The sequence below is a fragment of the Erythrolamprus reginae genome, chromosome 3 (assembly GCF_031021105.1).
Source record: "Erythrolamprus reginae isolate rEryReg1 chromosome 3, rEryReg1.hap1, whole genome shotgun sequence".
NCBI lineage: Eukaryota > Metazoa > Chordata > Lepidosauria > Squamata > Dipsadidae > Erythrolamprus > Erythrolamprus reginae.
The window spans coordinates 46,318,338-46,339,797 of record NC_091952.1 but is presented as its reverse complement, the minus strand read 5'-3'; the positions used below and the strand labels follow the sequence as shown (position 1 = coordinate 46,339,797).

At 40.2% G+C, this 21,460-nt stretch overlaps 1 protein-coding gene across 7 annotated transcripts in view; it reads left to right on the top strand.

The window, feature by feature from the left end:
- SZT2 (SZT2 subunit of KICSTOR complex) overlaps nucleotides 1–21,460 on the top strand; it is a 120,331-nt gene that overhangs the window by 38,705 nt on the left and 60,166 nt on the right. For 4 of the 7 annotated variants that reach the window (XM_070745060.1, XM_070745059.1, XM_070745056.1 and 1 more), the window contains exons 19-34: nucleotides 4,051–4,219; nucleotides 5,215–5,335; nucleotides 5,429–5,542; nucleotides 6,234–6,431; nucleotides 6,508–6,611; nucleotides 7,548–7,683; nucleotides 8,410–8,532; nucleotides 8,838–9,042; nucleotides 9,338–9,450; nucleotides 10,854–11,079; nucleotides 15,656–15,809; nucleotides 15,907–15,999; nucleotides 16,142–16,223; nucleotides 18,547–18,825; nucleotides 20,196–20,331; nucleotides 20,422–20,538. In XM_070745060.1, coding sequence (XP_070601161.1) covers nucleotides 4,051–4,219; nucleotides 5,215–5,335; nucleotides 5,429–5,542; nucleotides 6,234–6,431; nucleotides 6,508–6,611; nucleotides 7,548–7,683; nucleotides 8,410–8,532; nucleotides 8,838–9,042; nucleotides 9,338–9,450; nucleotides 10,854–11,079; nucleotides 15,656–15,809; nucleotides 15,907–15,999; nucleotides 16,142–16,223; nucleotides 18,547–18,825; nucleotides 20,196–20,331; nucleotides 20,422–20,538 — 2,370 coding nt within the window. The remainder of the gene's footprint in view (nucleotides 1–4,050; nucleotides 4,220–5,214; nucleotides 5,336–5,428; nucleotides 5,543–6,233; nucleotides 6,432–6,507; nucleotides 6,612–7,547; nucleotides 7,684–8,409; nucleotides 8,533–8,837; nucleotides 9,043–9,337; nucleotides 9,451–10,853; nucleotides 11,080–15,655; nucleotides 15,810–15,906; nucleotides 16,000–16,141; nucleotides 16,224–18,546; nucleotides 18,826–20,195; nucleotides 20,332–20,421; nucleotides 20,539–21,460) is intronic. The other 3 variants (XM_070745062.1, XM_070745057.1, XM_070745058.1) reach the window with 2 other exon arrangements.

Genomic DNA, 21,460 nt, shown 5'->3' with positions numbered 1-21,460 from the left:
GTTTCTTGAATTGCCATTAATGCCTCCTGCGTTGTTTGTGGGGTGTTGCTAATATTACCAGTACTGCTGGCCTTTTCTGTTGCTAACATGCTAACTATTGATTTTTGGGTTGAGGGGGAGCCAGATGGTTTTTTTGTATATTTCTGGAAAGTTGCCATTTTAATCTTTTTAATTGATTATTAACTTGAATGACTAATATTTTCTTGGAATCAGATGAGTCTAATATATAGTTAGACTTAAGGTATATAATGCGCAGTTACACTTTTAATATTGAGCTACTTGTTGATGAGCTGTTATTGTTATTGTTCTTTTCTTATATTCCCCCCCTTTTTCCCCCCTCTTCCTTTACTCCAATAGATCAGTATAATTCATACAATGTAATTCAATATATTCAATAGTAATATTAATATTATTAAGCTAATATATATATTCTAAGTATAGATATTGTAGATATGTTATAGCTGAGATAGAAATAGGAATACAGATTAATTACTTATTTCGTTGTATCGTTAATACCATTCACTTCATAGGGATTCAATTCATCCAGAAAATAATAATAATCAACCTTTCTATTTGTTGTGGGGTTTTACCTAATTCTTCGTCCTTAGATTTTTAAGTTCACATTCAGGTTCAGTATATCAGAGTTCAATCAGGGTTCAATCAAGGTTCAATCAGAGTTCAATCAAAGTTCGGTCAAATTTCTTTTTCTTCCGCTATAAATAGCAAGTCATCAGTTAATCCGTTAATCAGGGAGAAAGTTAATTAGTGAATCAGTTAGTCAGTTTTTTCGATTTAGGGAAGGTAAAGAGGAGAGAAAAGAGATATAAATAAGTGCTTAGTTAAGCTAACTTCCTCCTCCCCCGATGTTCCTCTTCTCTGCACCTTCTTTTGGCTCTTTCCGCTTATCTCGTCAGCTTCTGCAGGCTCCTTCGTCACTTCCAAGCACACTCCACCGCTGCTGTTTATTTATTCCTCTGGTCGTGGACCTCAGCTCTTTACCATTTGTTCTTTAAGCTTCTTTAAACTCTGGAGCACTTCTTCCCTTTTCCGATCTCTCAGCAACCTCCGTATCTCCGTGTCTCGTCACTACCGCTGTAATTCTGTAGTTCCTGCAGTCTCCGTCGTTTGGCTCTTTTTTTTCAAAAGTTAGTATTCTCCACCGTTTCTTTTAGTCACGAAACTCACAAACTCACAAACAGTTGTTAAGTTAATTAAGTTGTTTTTCAGGTTTCTCCTCCACGGGGTGCTTGTTAGTCCACTCCTATTGTTTTAGGTTTTAACTCCAAACGTCTTCCGGGTCTTCCAGGTTTCTCAGTAGAAATTTTTTTTTTTTAGTCTTTTCTCCCCCACCGCTGAGTAGCCGCTAACCAACTTTGGTGGGTCCCACGCTGCTGCTCTCTCTTAACTTAATCTTCCATTAATTTGACTATATATATTTTTGTTATCATACTTGGGTTCTTCTTCTTTGTAAATAGGATTGTAGTTACACTCTCTTGCTTCCTCTGTTACGCTGGGCTGTCACAGCACTAACGTCACCATGTTGTTTGGTGACTCTCTTGCTTCGAGGTTTGCGAGGTTCTCACTCCTACACACGGGGTGCTTGCTTCACACCTCCGTGCTAGGAGGAACCCTTGCTACTTCAGCCACCTCTCCAACGTGGTTGCGTCGAAATTCTGCCAAATTTCAACCCCCCGAACTGCAAAATCAGGCTTGGGAGAGCGGAGCTCTGCTCTCGCACGCCTGCTCGCCGTAGACCCGCCCCCGGAAAATACACTATTTTTGGCTATGAACAGTATCACAAGCCTTCCCTTAACACTTTAAACCCCTAAATTGCAATTTCCCATTCCCTTAGAAACCATTTAGATTATTACTCACCATGTTTCTTTATTAAAGTTTATTAAAAAAAATATTTATTAAAGGTGGGCGGAAGTTTGGTGATGATATATGACGTCATCGGGCAGGAAAAACCGTGGTATAGGGGAAAAACCCGCGAAGTATTTTTTAATCAATATTTTTGAAAAACCGTGGTATAGACTTTTTGCGAAGTTCGAACCCGCGAAAATCGAGGGAACACTGTACTCTTAAAATTGCTGAAGTTAATTTATTTTAGTCCCAAGCTTGAAGGCAAGGAGGGTTGGAATTGAACTGGAAAGCCAACTTATTTGCTTGTAAGCTACTATATATGTTTAATATTTAAGGATCTTTAACTATCTCAGGAATAATAATAATAATAATAATAATAATAATAATAATAATAATAATAATTTATTAGATCTGTATGCCGCCCCTCTCCAAAGACTCGGGGCGGCTCACAACAATACAGTGATCCCCCGATTATCGCGAGGGTTCCGTTCCAAGACCCCTCGCGATAATCGATTTTTCGGGATGTAGTGGTGCGGAAGTAAAAACACCATCTGCGCATGCGCGCCCCTTTTTCCATGGCCGCGCATGCGCAGATGGTGTTTTTACTTCCGCACCTGGGAAGACCCAGCAGCTGAGGAGCCGCCTGCCTGCCCGCTTGTCCGCCGCTTGTCTGCTTGTCCGCCGCTTGTCCGCTTGTCCGCCCGCCGCTTTTCCGCCCGCCGCTTGTCCGCCGCTCTGGGAGTTGAAGACCCAGGGAAGGTTCCTTCGGCCGCCCACCAGCTGATCTGCTCGGCAGTGCAGTAGCAACGAGGAGCCGAAGATGGGGTTTCCCCGTTGCCCACGCAAAGGGGAAACCCCATCTTCGGCTCCTCGCTGCTACTGCGCTGCCGAGCAGATCAGCTGGTGGGCAGCCGAAGGAACCTTCCCTGGGTGCCGCCCGCCGCTCGAGAGCAAGAGGGGGAGAGATAGAGAAAGAGAGAGAAGGAAAGAAAGAGATGAGAGAGGGAGGAAGAGAGTGTGAGAGAGGAAGAAGCAAGATAGAGAAAGAGAGAGAGAAAGATGAGAAAGAAAGGGAGTGACGTCATCGGGTGGAAAAATCGCGATATAGCGTTTCGCAAAGATCGAGATCGCGAAACTCGGGGGATCACTGTAATAGAAATGCCTGTATCAGCCAGGTGAAAATGTGGGTGAGACTAAAGCATACTAGATTTGATTTTACCTAAATTGTGTTAAAGTACCGTATTTTTCAGAATATAAGACACACCTTAGTTTTGAGGGAGGAAAATAGGGAAAAAATCTACCTACCATGTATTCATCTGGCTAGGGTCCTTAGTATGGTCAGCTTCAACACATCATTTTATCCCCTGGTTAGGACTGGAAAAAAAGTCTTCTTCTGTGGGAGTAGCAAAGAAAACAAGCCTGCAAAGACTTAGGTCAGGAAAAAACCTTCTTCAGAGTAGTAATAAAAAAATCCTGGAAGCCAGGAAGATCTTAAGCACCTTGTTAGGGCTGAAAAAAAAACCTTTTTGGAGGGAGTAGCAATGAAAACAAGCCTGCAAGCAGGGAAGAACCAGGAAAATCTTTAGCACCTCGTAAAGGCTGGGGGAAAAAGTTTCAAAAAAGCTATATTCAGAGTATATGACACATCCAAATTTTCAGTCTTTTTTGGGGGTGGGGAAAGATACATCTTATACTCTGAAAAATACGGTGATTGAATACAGTGATCCCTCGTTTTTCGTGGGGGGAGGCGTTCCAAGATCACCTGTGAAAAACGAATTTCCGTGAAGTAGAGGAAATATATTTTTTTATGTATTTAATGAGTATTTTGACTTTTAAAACCCACCCTTTGCATCAGTCATTCAATAATGTTTCTCAGCTGGAACTACGTGTGATATCCTATCAGTTTCTTTCATAGAATACAGTAGTGCTGTAGAAGAATTGTATGAATTTTTAACGGAATTAAAATTTTCAATGGATTTAAGCCCCCTTTGAAAGCCCGTGAAATAGCGAATCCGCGAAAGATGAACCGTGATGTAGCGAGGGATTACTGTATAGTTATGACTATTTTTTTTGTATTTAAGATCATTTTCTCCCTCCTGTAGACTTAATGTTTAGCAACTTCTGGAAAAAAACTTTGTGATTCACACTCTTCTGGGGAGTCTTTCACATTACTTGTTTGCTTTCAAGTTTCTCTACAGATGAAGATAATGATACAGAAGTGGAGGCAATTGAGGTGGACATGGAACTGAACATCGTTACAGAATGCTGGATTGAACCTCAAAGCGGCTATGTGGATGGTGTTCAAGAGAGTTGGCAGTATCTACATGGCTTACCTTACCAGAAAATCCCCAAAGCGGTATGTTTTTGTGCTGGGGGGAGGCAACATTTGCAGAGATGTTTCACTGATAACCAATTTGTGGTTTTTGCTGAATCCATTTTGTTGAAAGGGATTAAGACAGGGAATGCTTCCTGTATATGGGCAGTAGATGAAACAATTGCCAAAGCAACTTGTGCAGCCAAATGATTGGGAAGGTTTTGTCTCACTGACAAATAAGACAAACTGTTTGTAGTGGGTAGTGATTTCTGACAGTCTCAAAATGGGTGAGCAGTGTGGTCGGGCGGTAGGAAAAGCAAGTAGGATGCTTGGCTGCATCGCTAGAGGTATAACAAGCAGGAAGAGGGAGATTGTGATCCCCTTATATAGAGCGCTGGTGAGACCACATTTGGAGTACTGTGTTCAGTTCTGGAGACCTCACCTACAAAAAGATATTGACAAAATTGAATGGGTCCAAAGACGGGCTACAAGAATGGTGGAAGGTCTTAAGCATAAAACGTATCAGGAAAGACTTAATGAACTCAATCTGTATAGTCTGGAGGACAGAAGGACAAGGGGGGACATGATCGAAACATTTAAATATGTTAAAGGGTTAAATAAGGTTCAGGAGGGAAGTGTTTTTAATAGGAAAGTGAACACAAGAACAAGGGGACACAATCTGAAGTTAGTTGGGGGAAAGATCAAAAGCAACATGATAAAATATTATTTTACTGAAAGAGTAGTAGATCCTTGGAACAAACTTCCAGCAGATGTGGTAGATAAATCCACAGTAACTGAATTTAAACATGCCTGGGATAAACATATATCCATTGTAAGATAAAATACAGGAAATAGTATAAGGGCAGACTAGATGGACCATGAGGTCTTTTTCTGCCGTCAGTCTTCTATGTTTCTATGTATAATTGGTTCTGAATTATCCTTGCATTACTGTATCGTTTTGAGTGCATTTTTGAAACTTATCTTGAATCCTTCTGAACAGGTTTTCCAGTCTATTTTATTTTGGATTCCTTTTTCAGATCTATCCTCGAGATCTGTCCTGCATCCATACTGTGCTTTCTTTTGAGTATATCAGCCAACTTTGCCAAAATAAGGACTGGGTTTTCCCAGCTTGCGATTCAAGGCCCATTGTGGTAGAAGGTAGTAGATTTATTTAATATTTTCTAGATATTCCTTTATTACGTACTATGGACTTAATCCTGAATATGACATTTTATTAATTTTTTGCTATAGGTCGTGATGCTCGAAGTGGCTCCCGTGTACATGAGATTCCTTTCCAGTTTGACCTCATGAAACTTCTGCCAAAATGCCAGCAAATTGAGATGGGGTTTTTGATGCTGACAAGAGGCAAGTTGTGTGTATATGCATCAAGGAAAGGATATCCATTCATTAATTCTTCCCACCTCTTAAATGTATTAAGCAGTAATGAAGATGAGCACATATGTAATGTGTGCCATCCTCTTTTGAACATCCCCATCTCACCAACCTTTCGCCTTAATAAGAGTTTTCTGTTCATATGCGTTTCTTGAGCAAACTTGACATTGGAGCCATAGCTTGATGATGTTGAAAATTTAATACAGTAGTACCTCTAGATACGAGCTGCTCCACATGTGAGTATTCCAAGTTATGAGCCAAGACGTGAGCAAAATTTCTGTTCAACACCCGAGCTCAAATTCGGGATACGAGCCGAGCGTCCACTAGGTGGCGCAAGAATTCCATGTTTCCAGTTATCTCCGCGCGAAAAGCAAAGTCTAAAGGCATTCGTTCGAGATGCGAATTGATCGACATACGAGCTCGGCTCTGGCATGAATTAAACTCGTATGTCGAGGTACCACTGTAATGAGCTTGATGGGAAGATCTCTGCCAGTCAATATTACTTACTGTGTAAATTTCTATTGTATGGGCTTTATTTTTAACTGGGTAGGGAAACTTTAGATGCTGTTTGCCTATCTAGGCTATCAGATCTATATAATGTGAATTGCTGTGTTTTCCTAGCAGGGGGAGAAAAAATTACTCATAGTTTTTAATCATCTTGCAGAAAACGATGGAATCGTAAAGGATTCTTCTTCCTTGCCCAATGAAATGCTTCTTGGCCTCTTTCATGGCTGTCTCCAGCATGACCTCAGTGACAGGGAAATCACACTATTGGATACAGATCATGTAACTTTCATGGAGCAGGTGCTTCAGCGAGACAGAGATGGCCACCCACCCCCATTTAAGCTCTCCATGGTCCAAGGTAAGAGAGACACAGCAGCCAGTTCTTCTTTAAGCTATTCCTCTGATGCTTTCCTCACCAACATATTTCTTTCCAGAAGAACTCCCAAAGGCTCCCATTCCTTCTGAATGCCAGAATCCGAAAAATACTTATCACTCTTTTGGCAACAAAGATACAGCTACCTCTGCAAGTACATATCAGGTACAATTACCTTGTGAGCTTAATGTCAAACTTCCAAGTATGTCACAGAATTTCTAGGCTTGTAAGTTTCCTTATAGGCCTAGAAATTAAGAGTGAGGAGTGAGCTGGCACCTGTGTACACACATGCTCAGCTTAAATTGCACAAGTTGAATTGGGTGCATGCGCACTGGGCCGCTGCTCACATAGACCAGCTCCCCTCTCCTCCAACTCTGCTGGGCCATCAACCCGCAAAGGCTGGGGCTGCTGATCTAAAATGTGCCGTGGTAGATAAGTGAATGGAAGAGTTGGACTGGAAATCTGGCAGCTCCCTGATGGTTTAAGGTTCTCCAGCCTGGTCCTCTTCAAGATGGACATGTTTTAGTTATGGAGGTATCCCAGGTTGGGGAAGGCTATGTATTAGTTGAAAATGATCCCTTAACTTTTTTCAATGTAATATCTTAGCTTTCATAAGACAATACATTGGTGCATCTACCATGAAAAGACTCAGCACAGTGTACAAGGTTTTGTAGACCAGGTTCATATTTCATGCATAATATTAAATCATTTGTGATTTGCAACCTATAGCAATTGAGTTCATACAATATTAAGCCAAAATGAACTACGATAGCTTCATGTGATCTGCAAATGTAGTAGTTACTATGTTCATGATGTAGCAGGGATAAAGAATTTGTGACCTTTGGATATTGTTGTAGCACAACTCCCTGCAGCAACAAATAGAATAGCTAATTATGATACACATTTAAATGTATAATTCAGCATCTGGAGAGTCACAGGTTTCCCATTTATGGACGTTAAGGTCTAAATGACTAAATGATGGGAGCAATTAACTTCTGGTACCAAAAAATAACAGTACATTTTGCTCCCTGAGTAGAATGGAGAATGAGACAGCCATTACCTGAAAGCTATGCCATAATCCAATTATGTTTCCTCTTTCAGACTCCACTTAATATAAAGGAGTCAAAAAATGATATCTCACCAACATCTGTTACACTCTTTCCCCAATGGAGATGTTATGCCAAGCTGGTAAATCCACAGCATCTTTTCCTTACCTTCTTGCCAGCTATGTTCTCAGGTAAAGGATTCTGCTTTTAAAGCTATCTAGAGAATGCAAGAGAAGTTTGGCCTTGGTTCTTCAGTTGTAAAGAAATGAGGCAGGTATTTGCCTGTATATTGTAGTGAATGATGTGAACAGAATTTAAGCTTGAAAGATCTACTTAGCTTTTTAATTATAAGCCTAAAATATTTCAAATACAAAGGATTTTTATTTAAAAAATTGGGGCTAAATAACTTTATTTTTACATAAACTGGGCTCATAGAGCTCAGCAATAACAGTCCATTCCTTATCTTTTCACTTCATTTTCTTCATTTCAGCAATGGAACTGGATTTGATAGCAGAAATTAAATAAATTGGGGGAGGGTGTTGTATAATTTCATTTTGGTTAATTCAGATTACACATATTTAAGTGCACGTGTGTGCATGTATGCTATACATTTGATGTCCCGTTGTGTTATATAGTCTCTATTTTTAAAAAAAGATATGTTAATCAAAGCTAATCCTGTATTCGTACAAATAATGCGACCTCTGTTGCTGAATTTACTTTGTGTTTCGAAAATTCCTTTTTCTTAGTGGAATGTTTGTGCTTTTTAAAGATGAGTTCAGGGTCTTACCTTTTTTATTTACCCTCAGAAAGTGTTTATATACTGTATGATGGCTTGTAATATAAGTTACAATATAAATGGAATCCATATATGAATGTATTTTGGTATTGCAATCCTTTACACTTATTTTATTTTGCAGATGTACAGAGATTGATGGCTCCTGGGCCAGACCAGAGCTCAAATGAGACAGACCTTACATTGCCCCAAGAAGCACAAGAGCTGAAGCCTATGTTTCCAGCTGTCAGCATAACACTGGCTGATGGTAGGAACCTTCTTTGCCCTGTTTGGCTGTACTATAAATGCTAGTTTGGGAATGTTGAGTGGAGAAAGCACATTAAATTATAAACATTCATAACTATATACTATAGTCTAGTGTGGCTATTTATATCACCTCTTAATATTAACGATACATGACTGCCATGTCGCTCTGAACGCCTGAGGTTCAATATGAGTTGTATCCTAGTTAAAACGAGAACACATTTTGTTTGCATTTTAAATCATTGCTAAAGGGGTTTTAAACCATTTGTATTTTAATTGTTTCATCCCCAAGATGTGTTTAATTTTCAGAAACTGACCAGACTATAGGAGATCCAGATGCTGGATCCAAAAAAGAAGGGCGCATCTCCTTCAATCGCCAAGCATCTCAGCCTGACCTGAGTGATAACTGTCGAGTTCGCTGTCCTGTCTTTGTCTACAGTTGCTCCTTGGAGGTACTACGGGAGCAGATGATAAATTCTAAGACAGAGAAATCTCTACGGGATATCTTTTTCAGGTGAGGAAGCATGCAAGACACTTAGTAACATCTGTGTAGTGCATAGATCTTGGACTTAGATAATCAGGACTCAGTATGCTAATAGTTGACAGAAAAGCATGTATAAAACTATGTATGGTTAACTGAGCGCTTGTGTTGAAGTCAGAACCATTAAAACGAATACAACATCTGGAGACCAATCTATCTCCAGATGTTGTGTTCATGTTTTAATGGTCCTGGCTTCAACACATGCACTTGGTAGACATTTAATCTTCAGATGATGATTAGGCTTATTGGGTGCTTTTTCTCCCCCCAGAAGCCAGTCTGTGGAGCGCCCCACTAGTGCTCCTTGGCTAGATTCCAAGCACAAGGAAGTGGTGAGTTACTGCACTTTGCTACAGGAACATTCTCACCAGTGCTACGTGAAAGGTAATGCACAGAATTACCCTATTGGAAGTGATGAGGTTGGAAAAAGTGGGATGTTGCACTTTATGTGACAAACACACCTTACGTTTATCTTAGGCTTAACCTAGTGCCCGGGGTACCTGAAAATACTGAACATTACCATAATAATATAACAAAGTTGGAACAATTAATTAGTGGAACAACTTGCCTCCAGAAGTTGTGAATGCTCTAACACTGGAAGTTTTTAAGCAGAAGTTTTTAAGCAGATGTTCCAGAGTACCTCCGGAACCGCCTGCTACCGCACGAATCCCAGCGGCCGATAAGGTCCCACAGAGTTGCCCTTCTCCGGGTCCCGTCGACTAAACAATGTCTGACTGGCCCCATCGAAGAGCCTTCTCTGTGGTGGCCCCGGCCCTCTGGAATCAACTCCCCCCGGAGATTAGAACTGCTCCCACCCTCCTTGTCTTCCGTAAACTACTTAAGACCCATCTATACCACCAGGCATGGGGGATTTGAGACATCTTTCCCCCAGGCTTATTATAATTTATGTTTGGTATGTATGTGCTGTTTGGTTTTTAATTATGATTTTTAATATTAGATTTGTGCCATTATAACATTGTTTTTTATCATTGTTGTGAGCCGCCCCGAGTCTTCGGAGAGGGGCGGCATACAAATCTAATAAATTATTATTGATTGATTGATTGATTGATTGATTGATTGATTGATTGTTAGAGTTGGAAGGGACCATGCGGGTCATCAAGTCCAACCCCCTGCCTAAGCAGGAACCCTATAGCATCCCAGCCAAATGGCAGTCCAATTTCCTCTTTAAAATGTCCAGAGTATTGGAGTTCACAACGTCCTCTGGTAGGTTGTTCCACTGGTTGATCGTTCTGACCGTCAGGAAGTTCTTCCTTATTTCCAGGTTGAATCTCTCCTTGGTCAGCTTCCAGCCGTTGTTGGATAACCTTTGTTATGAAGTGGTGTAGGGTTTCCTGCCTAAGCAGAAGGTTGAACTAGAAGACCTCCAAGGTCCCTTCCAACTCTGTTGTTATATTATACACTGCTCAAAAAAAATAAAGGGAACATTTAAACAACATAATATAACTCCAAGTAAATCAAATTTCTGTGAAATCAAACTGTCCACTTAGGAAGCAACACTGATTGACAATCAATTTCACATGCTACTGAGTCCATTCAACTTTGTACAGAACAAAGTATTCACTGAGAATATTTCATTCATTCAGATCTGGGGGTGTGTTATTTGAGTGTTCCCTTTATTTTTTCGAGCATTATATATTAAATCTATACCCCAGTAACCCTGGGATGTCTTCTCTTTAACGTTTCCCTTTCCTGCTGCTTGGTTGAAAAACTATCAGAGGCACATTTGCATGCATGGACATTTAATATTTGTGTTCCTCATTTGACAGGACTATTTCGAAGTCTTCAGCAGGGTCACAACATTAGCTCTCCTGATCTGCTAATAGCCATGGATTATTGTGAGGAACTTCTGCAGGAGATTGATATCACTCGCTTCCTGCTGACGCTATGTAATCACGTGCGATCCTTCTGTGAACGCCACCAGCAGCAACTGTTTGTCAACGTAGAACGAAATCAAGCACCCAAACCACGTGGTGTACTAACTTCGGTTTCCAGGTAGAATTAACATTTGATATAAAGAAGGGGGGGGGGGGGGAAACACCTAGAAGGAATAGCTTGTAGTCTTATACTTATAACACAGGGTAATTATTTTTAGCATGTTGTTTCTGTGAGTTTTCAGGATTTACTATACATAAAGAAAAAGAAGGTATAAAATATATATAAGATTAACAATAGTGAAAATAGAGGAGGAATTTGCAAATAATAATAATAATAATAATAATAATAATAATTTATTGGATTTGTATGCCGCCCCTCTCCGTAGACTCGGGGCGGCTAACAACAATGATAAAAACAGCATGTGACAATCCAATAATAAAGCAAATCTTCACATAATAAAGAAATCATCTTTAAGGAGATGCTTTTCACTGGACTTTTATCATTTATGACAAAATAATTAAAGTGAAAGGAAAAAAAATAAAACTAGACACATAAATATGTCTCTTTCAATAGTATGTGATAAACAGGAACTTCGTGTTAAATTAAATAATGCTTTGGCACTGTTGACTCGGGGTTTGAAATGATTGACAGTCCTATCTTCTGTTTTCCTTTGGGCAACCCAGAAATCAGTAGAAAGTATAAGAGAAATGGGGGAAAAAAGAGGTGAAGTAGAAGATGAGATTGATTTTTGCAAGTTGGTGAAGTAATCCAGTTGTTAAATCATAGTGACAAAAATGAAAAGTAGAAGTTCAGAGATAAATATAAACATGTACATAATCTTGATTTAGTTAAAAAAAGTGCATCCAATATCTAAAAACACCAAAATGCCCTTACCTTGGAAATAATCAGGAAAACAATATCAAGAATTACTGATGACTTCATTTTGTAGTGTTAAGTTAGATTGTTGGTATGATTCATTGGATTGACTTGCTAGCTTTCAAGGTTAGTTGATTTAGTCTTTTGTGGCAGGGACAATAAAGGGTCATGTGACACTTTAAGACTAACAAAATGTGTTATCGCATAAGCTTTTATAAGTGAGGAGGGTTTGAAAACAATGTGATGTTTCTGTTAGTCTTAAAGACCCAGAAGGCTTTGCTTCATTTATAATAACATATATTGTTATTATAAATGAATGTTTTAATAATGTTATTAATAAATGTTACTAAAATGTTAATAACATAACATTTTTGTAATTTCTTTGTTCAAACTGTAGATTTGCATTCTCCCCCAACCTCTTTGCAAATTTATCTTATGCTCCCCCTTCATATTTTCTAACTTTTTGCCTATAGAAAATCTACTGTACTCTACATGGGGCTACCTTTGAAAAGTGTTCGGAAACTTCAGATCGTGCAGAATGCAGCTGCGAGAACAATCATGGGCTTTCCAAAATATGCCCATGTTACACCAACACTCCGCAGTCTGCATTGGTTGCCGATCAGTTTCCGGTCACAATTCAAAGTGTTGGTTATGACCTATAAAGCCCTTCATGGCACCGGACCAGATTATCTCAGGGACCGCCTTCTCCTGCACGAATCCCAGCGACCAGTTAGGTCCCACAGAGTGGGTCTTCTCCGGGTCCCGTCAACTAAACAATGCCGCTTGGCGGGACCCAGGGGAAGACCCTTCTCTGTGGCGGCCACGGCCCTCTGGAACCAACTCCCCCCAGAAATTAGAATTGCCCCCACCCTCCTTGCCTTTCGTAAGCTACTTAAAACCCACCTCTGCCGCCAGGCATGGGGGAATTGAGATACTCTTTCCCCCTAGGCCTTTACAATTTTATGCATGGTATGTCTGTATGTATGTTTGGTTTTTATATTAATGGGTTTTTAATCGTTTTTAGTATTAGATTATTATTGTACGCTGTCTTATTATTGCTGTTAGCCGCCCCGAGTCTCCGGAGAGGGGCCACATACAAATCCAATAAATAAGTAAGTAAGTAAGTAAGTAAGTAAGTAAGTAAGTAAACAAGGCAGGTTAATCTTATGAGGAAATATGGGGCTTAACACAAAATTTAGCAAATTTGGTTGGGCTGAGAGATAGTGACTGGCCCAAAGTCTCCTATCCAGCTTTCATGCCTAACCTGCATATTTGAGGGGTTTTTAAATGATTGAAGATTATAGATGTGACATGTTGTGGGTAAATCAAACTTTCTGGGACAAAACATTATTTTATGAGAAATAAAAAGGAAGTGCCTCTGTCATTTATAACTTCTGACCAGAAATTTCAGGATGTCATGCCTTTAATCAGCAAAACAGAGAAATAGATTTCATATAAATTAAACTTCTAAAATTCATATTTCATTACCAGTGATAACTTTCCAGGTCTTTTAGAAAGATTCTAGCAATATCTCTTTGGTCATGGCAATACTGTATATATATTAATTTTAATATTAATTTTAATTGTATTATTTTATATCTATGATTTATATGATTAACACCTTCATGGATGGACTGCCTAAGGTTTCACACCTTGTGCTAAGCTTTCATGTGATCTGCTTTTTTATGGCTTATGAGAATCAAATTAAGTTGAATTTCAATTTGGTTTGTATTAAAGTAAGCAAATAATTTACCATGTGTTTGACTGACAGATAGCTGTGTCAACACAATATGTGCTTGTTCTATCTTTAAATCTTAATAGCTGATAAAGCAACATATGCACCTGTAGTAGAGAATTTTTTTATAATTATGGATTCTCAATCTCTTATTATTTATGACAACTTATTTTCCACTATATTTGAGATGCGGTATAAGAAATATAGAGCTAGAAGCAATATTAGAACATTATGATTGGAATGGTCCTTTTCTGAGTCCAAAGAGACAGCTGGCTCACATAATAAATGATATTTTCAGGGCTACAGTTAAGATTACAGTTTCCTAAATATTACAAGCAAGTTCTGATTTAGAGAATTATTACAGATAGATCATGAAACCATTAAAATACTGACAATTACAACAAATTAATGAAGCATAGGAAAAAAAAACCATTTATCTAGCGAGAAAGAGAAACTGTTTTTCTTAATTAAGGATTCTTGAAAACCTGAAGAAAAATGGCTGTCTTTGAATAGGAAAGAAATAAGTATGAAATAAATATGAGTATTTTTATACTGTTTATAGAAATAGTAGCTATGTATATTGCTACTATTAATTCAGAATAATAGCACTGTACAGCTGTAATTGCTATTCCCATTACTACCCACACTGCTGCCTTCTGGACCAATTAGAGCTTGTGCATTGTATTGAAGGGCAACCTCATGTAACAGATTTAATAGATTGTAGAAGATATTGCGAAATCTAAACAGGAAGTACCGTATTTTTCAGAGTATAAGATGCACCTTTTCCTCCCTAAAAGAAGCTGGAAATTTAGGTACCTCTTATACATAGAATGTAGCTTTTTCAAAGCTTTTTTCCCCAACCCTAACTAGGTGATAACGATCTTCCCCTGCTTTCTACTCCCTCTGAAGGTTTTTTTCCAGCCCTAAGTCTTTGCAGACTTGTTTTCATTCCTGCTCTCTCTGAAAAAGGCTTTTTCAGCCCTAACGTGGTGCTAATGATCTTCCTGGCTTGCATTGTTTCTTTTTATTCCTACTCCCTCCAAAGCAGTTTTCCCTGTCCTAAGTCTTTGCAGGCTTGTTTTCATTCCTGCTCCCTCTGAAAAAGGCTTTTTCAGCCCTAACGTGGTGCTAATGATCTTCCTGGCTTGCATTGTTTCTTTTTATTCCTACTCCCTCCAAAGCAGTTTTCCCTGTCCTAAGTCTTTGCAGGCTTGTTTTCATTCCTGCTCCCTCTGAAAAAGGCTTTTTCAGCCCTAACGTGGTGCTAATGATCTTCCTGGCTTGCATTGTTTCTTTTTATTCCTACTCCCTCCAAAGCAGTTTTCCCTGTCCTAAGTCTTTGCATTCCTGCTCCCTCTGAAAAAAGTGTTTTCAGCCCTAACCAGGGCATAAAATAATGTGCTGAAGCTGACCAGGTGAATATCTGTTAGGTAGATTTTCCCCCGTCTATTTTCCTCCCCCAAAAGTAAGGTGCATCTTATACTCTGGTGTGTCTTATACAGTGTTCCCTCAATTTTCGCGGGGGATGCGTTCCGAGACCGCCCGCGAAAGTCGAATTTCCGTGAAGTAGAGATGCAGAAGTAAATACACTATTTTTGGCTATGAAGAGTGTCACAAGCCTTCCCTTAACACTTTAAACCCCTAAATTGCAATTTCCCATTCCCTTAGAAAGCATTTAGATTATTACTCACCATGTTTATTTATTAAAGTTTTTGTTTTTTTTAAAATTATTAAAGGCAGACAAAAGTTTGGCGATGATACAAGACGTCATCAGGCACGAAAAACCGTGGTATAGGGAAAAAACCCCGCAAAGTATTTTTTAATTAATATTTTTGAAAAACCGTGGTATAGACTTTTCGTGAAGTTCGAACCCGTGAAAATTGAGTGAACAGTGTACTTTGATAAATATGGTAATCAAGGCATGATTGCCTCTTCCAGCAAAATTGTTTCCCTTAAAGCAATCCTGTAAGCCTCTGTGGGCATAAGCTATTAAGAAAAATTATGCCCAGGGGGGAATGTTCTTAAGAAGGAGTACACAGACATGCTGGTGACCAGGTTTGTTTCTTCTGAACCCTGTCATAGTGTTGAAACAGAGGATTTCAGTGAAGCAGATTCCCACGGCTCTGCCTATCTTTCCCAAGAGCCCCTCCAGAACTGTGACTCAGAGTTCCCTCTCTCGCTACTAGACAGCAAGCAACCTTGCCAAGTGCAACCAGACTTACAAGGGATCATCCAAGTAAGCAGAAGGCTGGTTCATTTTGAGTGGGGTAATATTTAAAAGCTTTTTAAAAGTTGAGATCGCTACCTTTATTGCTTTCTTCTTTCCCACCCAGGAGAAATTCTTGGAAATTAGCAGCTTATATTTTAAGCCAGTGCCATCCAACCCCCATTACTATTTCTATTGCCCGCCTTCCACCAAAAAAGAGGTAGGAACATAGGTTTACAGCTTTGTCATCCATCCCTAATTTGGGAGAACCCTGTGAAAGGACTTTGAACTTGAAAGAGGAATTGAGTACAAAGACTTAGGATATGTTGCACGGACAGATTTTTTTATTTTTTTTATTTTAGGAAGAGGTTTCACGGGACCATCAAGACCAAAAAGGCAGTGAAGAGGTGGAGAGTTCAGAAAACGATCTGGCAACCGATGAAGGTAGTAAACTTTTCTGTACTCACTGGGGTGAGATTTGGAGCTAAAAATAGTATGCTTGGTCCACTTCAATAATTGGAAACCTGGAAATCAGGGAATTATCAGGGAAATCGGCAGTTTGGGAAATGTCAGGGAATTATCTGGGAATTCATGAAAAAAACGGAATAAATCAGGGGGGGAAATTGTATTAAAATGTTTAAAAGTCAGGGAAAAATCATGTAAAAAACCCCAGATCGCGCTGCTTGGCAGAGTCAAGCAAAAATGAGCATAACTTGCTTCCTTAGCTACTGATATTTCTCCATGGCTTAGCCGTTTGGCATGATGTCATCTACAACCACACCTTAACTAGATCGCAAGTTACAGGGAAATGTCAGGAAAACATCATGGAATTTCAAAATGCTTCCCCCCCCCCCCCCGGACATCCTGTTTGATCAAGAATATTGCAGTTGTGAAAATGAACTAGGACAGGGGCCGCCCAGATTTCAGTATCTTTCAGTCCCAGAAATTCAGTCACCACTCTTAGCCCAAGTTACATCACAGTGTGGTGTATGGGAGAAAAGCTGGAAGAGTTAACAGAAAAGAGATGGAACTAAACTAAAAATAAACATGGCATTTTCCCATCACCCCCTTGATTGAATGAAATTTTCTGCGAGAGAATGTCTGACTACCCGGAATAGCTGAATCATATTTTTGTTTGGGTAAGCAAATTAGCTGCAGAGAGAAGGATCCTAGCTGGGCAGTGCTTTGGAAGAGTGAAGGCAGAGAGCCAGTGGGACTACCATTCCCTACCTGATTCTTTTCTTTGTCTCTTCAGCTATACTAATATTTCTTACTTTTGGCCACAATATAGTCAGTCAAGATAGTTGTGTATGTTTCAGATTTCCTAGACTAATTTGTATATGAAAGGAAGATTCCTAGTTCATTTAACTCACCTAAATTATCTTGAAAGCTTCTAGCAGAAACATTATCCAACATAATCTTACATTAATACGTAGTACCTCTAGATACGAGCTGCTCCACATGCGAGTATTCCAAGTTACGAGCCATGACGCGAGCGAAATTTCTGTTCGACACCCGAGCTCAAATTCGGGATACGAGCCGAACTTCCGCTAGGTGGCGCAAGAATCCTTGGTTCCAGTTATCTCGGCGGGAAAAACAAATAAAGGCATTCGTTCGAGATGCGAGTTGATCGACTTACGAGCTTGGGTCTGGAACGAATTAAACTCGTATGTCGAGGTACCACTGTAGTGAGAACCTGTAGTCTTGCAGATTGGATTGTAGAACTCATCATTCTCCATTATTGGCTGTGCTGAATATGGCTTATGGCCAATGATGGCACCAAGGGAGCAATCCATTCCCTGCCCTTATCTTAAAGGTTGGAACTCAGGTAAGAGGGCTCCTGTTATTCTGAAGCAATTATTTGGGTATATCCATAGACTTGCAGGGGTGCTTTTGAGGAGTCCAGAGAGCAAATGTCAATCATAACTGCTTTCGTAAACTCCTTAAGACCCACCTCTGCCGTCAGGCATGGGGGAACTAAAACACCTCCCCCTTGCCCATGTTGTTTTGTTGATTGATTGACTGTGTGCCTGTTTTTTATATATACCATTTTTATGAGATTACTAGTTTTAAATTGTAATTAGATTGGTGGGCATTGGATTTGGTATTATGTACTGTGCCGTTTTTTGTTATTGTTGTGAGCCGCCCCGAGTTTGCGGAGAGGGGCGGCATATAAATCCAATAAATCTAATCTAATCTAATCTTTTCTAGGACACATACTCTCCCTAAAGAGTCCTGTACAAACCCTGCTGGTTTATAAGAAAATGAAAAGTTGTGCTAGAGTCAATGTAATATGAAGTGGGCAAAATAGTATTGAGAGGATAGTTTTGCAGAGGGGAAACAAATCATAGCCTATATGGCCAACTATACTGTACTGTACTGTATTTACACTGGGGAATACAAGCTCTCTGGACTCATCAAAAGCATGTTAATCTCATTGGTAACAGAATTACATGCCATGTTATCAATCACTAATTGGCAAACCATACAGACACTGCTGGGCCATTGTTTAATCAATCACTGTAATGGTTTTATTGACTTACAACTTTATATTTTGGATATAAATTACCATCATGTACTTTTGTATAGGTTTGTTAGGTGCTGTCCTTTTTTATCCAAAGCCAATTTATCTTGCTAAAGTACCCTGTTTATTTAATCCTTTTAGGCTGCACTTTTAAAAGAGAACTGATCCAATTTTATAGAAGAAATCCCTTTTGGTAATTTGACCACTTCTTTTGAAAACGATAAATGGTTTCTTTTTAAATAGGGAACACCTCCAGCTATGCCATCGGCACTGAGAGTGACCCAGAACTGGAGGTAGAATATCGGGAACGCTTGGACCAAGAATTTTTAGAAGCCGGCTCTTTGTCAGACTCCAACACTGTTAACCAGGATGACGACTCCTTCAGCGTCCTGGGAGATTCCCTGGCGGAACAGGAACTGCTAGAGCAAGACATGCCTGCCCTCTTCATGCACTTGACCTCTTCCGTGAAGTTACGCAGCCAGCACTGTTCCATGCCTGTCCGCTCACTGCCCACCTGCCTAGGTGAGTAATAAGATGAAGGTTTGGGGTGGGAATGATGAAACTGTAGCAGGGGAGACATTGCATATGGCCAGACAGACAGTCCCAAAGGAAAGAAGCGATTCCTTGTTCTGGCCCTTGAGTATCATGTAGCTCAACCCATACTGCTGGTGATAGGCAAAATCCGGACTCTGGGCTACTCAATGCCAGGTCGGTTGTAAATAAAGCTCCCACTTATCCAGGGTTTACTCTCAGATGAGAAGGAGGCTGGCCTGGCGTATGTGATTGAGACCTAGCTGGTACCCGAGGGGGGGGTGTCTCCCTCTCGGAAATGTGCCCAGACAAGTTTCAGGTGTGGCAGCAACCGCGACTCCAGGGAAGAGGGGGAGGAATGGCAATCATAGCCTGAAAGAGCATTGGCCTACACAGGCTCTCTACATCTGAGATAGTTGGCTGTGAGTCCCTCCTTGTGAAGTTGGACCTAAGGGTTCAGATGAGCTTGTTGCTCACGAGGTGACACCCAATTGTTGTTGGGTTTTATTATACAGTGGTGCCTCTACTTACAAACGTAATGCGTTCCATGACTAGGTTCTTAAGTGGAAAAGTTTGTAAGAAGAAGCAATTTTCCCCATAGAAATCAATGTAAAAGCAAATAATGCGTGCGACTGGGGAAACCACAGGGAGGGTGGAGGCCCTGTTTCCTCCCAGGAGATTCCTAGAGAGGCCCCACGGAGGCTTCTCCTCACCTTTTCCGGCCCTGTTTCCTCCCAGGAGATTCCTAGAGAGGCCCCACGGAGGCTTTTCCTCACCTTTTATGGCCCTGTTTCCTCCCAGGAGATTCCTAGAGAGGCCCCACGGAGGCTTTCCCCCACCTTTTATGCCCCTGTTTCCTCCCAGGAGATTCCTAGACAGGCCCCACGGAGGCTTCTCCCCGCCTTTTCCGGCCCTGTTTCCTCCGAGAAGATTCCTAGACAGGCCCCACGGAGGCTTCTCCCTGCCTTTTCCGGCCCTGTTTCCTCCGAGAAGATTCCTAGACAGGCCCCACGGAGGCTTCTCCCTGCCTTTTCCGGTTACAGTTTTGGAGCCTCAGGTTTGTAAGTAGAAAATAGTTCTTGAGAAGAGGCAAAAAAATCTTGAACACCCGGTTCTTATCTATAAAAGTTTGTAAGTAGAGGTGTTCTTAGGTAGAGGTACCACTGTATTGGGTTTCTTGGATTTTCTATTGTATTGATTTTCTTATGTAAGCCACCCTGAGTCCAAAGGAGAAAGGCGACCTAGAAATCAATTTGAATGAATAAATGGGGATTGATGGAGTCTTATGCCTGAACTCCAACTTCTCCCTGAGCATTTGGCAAAGAAACATTTCTGTGAGTAATATCTGCTGCTTTCTATAGGAGATGTGCTCAGTGGCCTTGACAGCTCTAAGGCACTTCACACAATTGACCTTTCGGACCTTTGTGTGACCCTTGACATTTTTGTCCTGACTGTCCCTCTGGAGATCGAAATGGTGAACGATTTACATCACAACAGGTGGGCACTCACAATTATCGAAGGTTTTTGAAGGAGTTTTGAAGCCTTGCAGGGAAAAAAGTTCAGGTATGATCTCCTCTCTTTCCACAGATACACCTCTGAGAGCAGCTTCTCCTTCACCCGTTCCCCAGGACAGCCCTCTTCTTTCCGCTCCGATGATGAGCTTATGCACACTTTGGACAGAATGCCCTCCTCCTCCACGGATTGGTATTCATTTTTTTCTCTATCAAATGTCTGTGCCGGAATAGGATTAGGTTAGATTAGATTTATTGGATTTATATGCCGCCCCTCTCCGCAGACTCGGGGCGGCTCACAACAATGGTAAAAAACAGTACATAGTAACAAATCTAATATTTAGCAATCTAAATTAAAGTTTTAGGTTAAAAAGTCCAAAAAAGAAACCCCAATATATAAAAAACAAGCACACAATCGAATCATACACAAAAACTACATGGGCAAGGGGGAGATGTTTCAATTCCCCCATGCCTGACGGCAGAGGTGGGTTTTAAGGAGTTTATGAAAGGCAACTTTCGTAGGATAGAATAGGATAGAATAGAACAGAACAGAACAAAATAGAAATATTTGTATTTGTATTGTATTTGTATTTATTAGATTTGTAAGACGCCCCTCTCCGAAGACTAACAACAATAAAAAAGACAATGTGAACAAATCTAATATTAAAAATAATCTAAAAATAGAAGAGAATAGAATAGAAATAGAATAAATAGAATAGAATAGAATTCTTTATTGGCCAAGTGTGATTGGACACACAAGGAATTTGTCTTGGTGCAGATGCTCTCAGCGTATCAAGAATCATGTGGTACAACACTTAATGATTTTCATAGGGGTCAAATAAGCAATGAAGAAACAATCAATACTAATAAAAATCTTAGGATACAAGCAACAAGTTACAGTCATACAGTCCTAAGTGGGAGGAAAAGGATGATAGGAATGATGAGAAAAAACTGGTAGAAATAGAAGTACAGATTTAGTAAAAAGTCTGACAGTGTTGAGGGAATTATTTGTTTAGTAGAGTGATGGCGTTCGGGAAAAAACTGTTCTTGTGTCTAGTTGTCTTGGTGTGCAGTGCTCTGTAGCGACGCATGATTAGGATGTATGAATTGAAGAC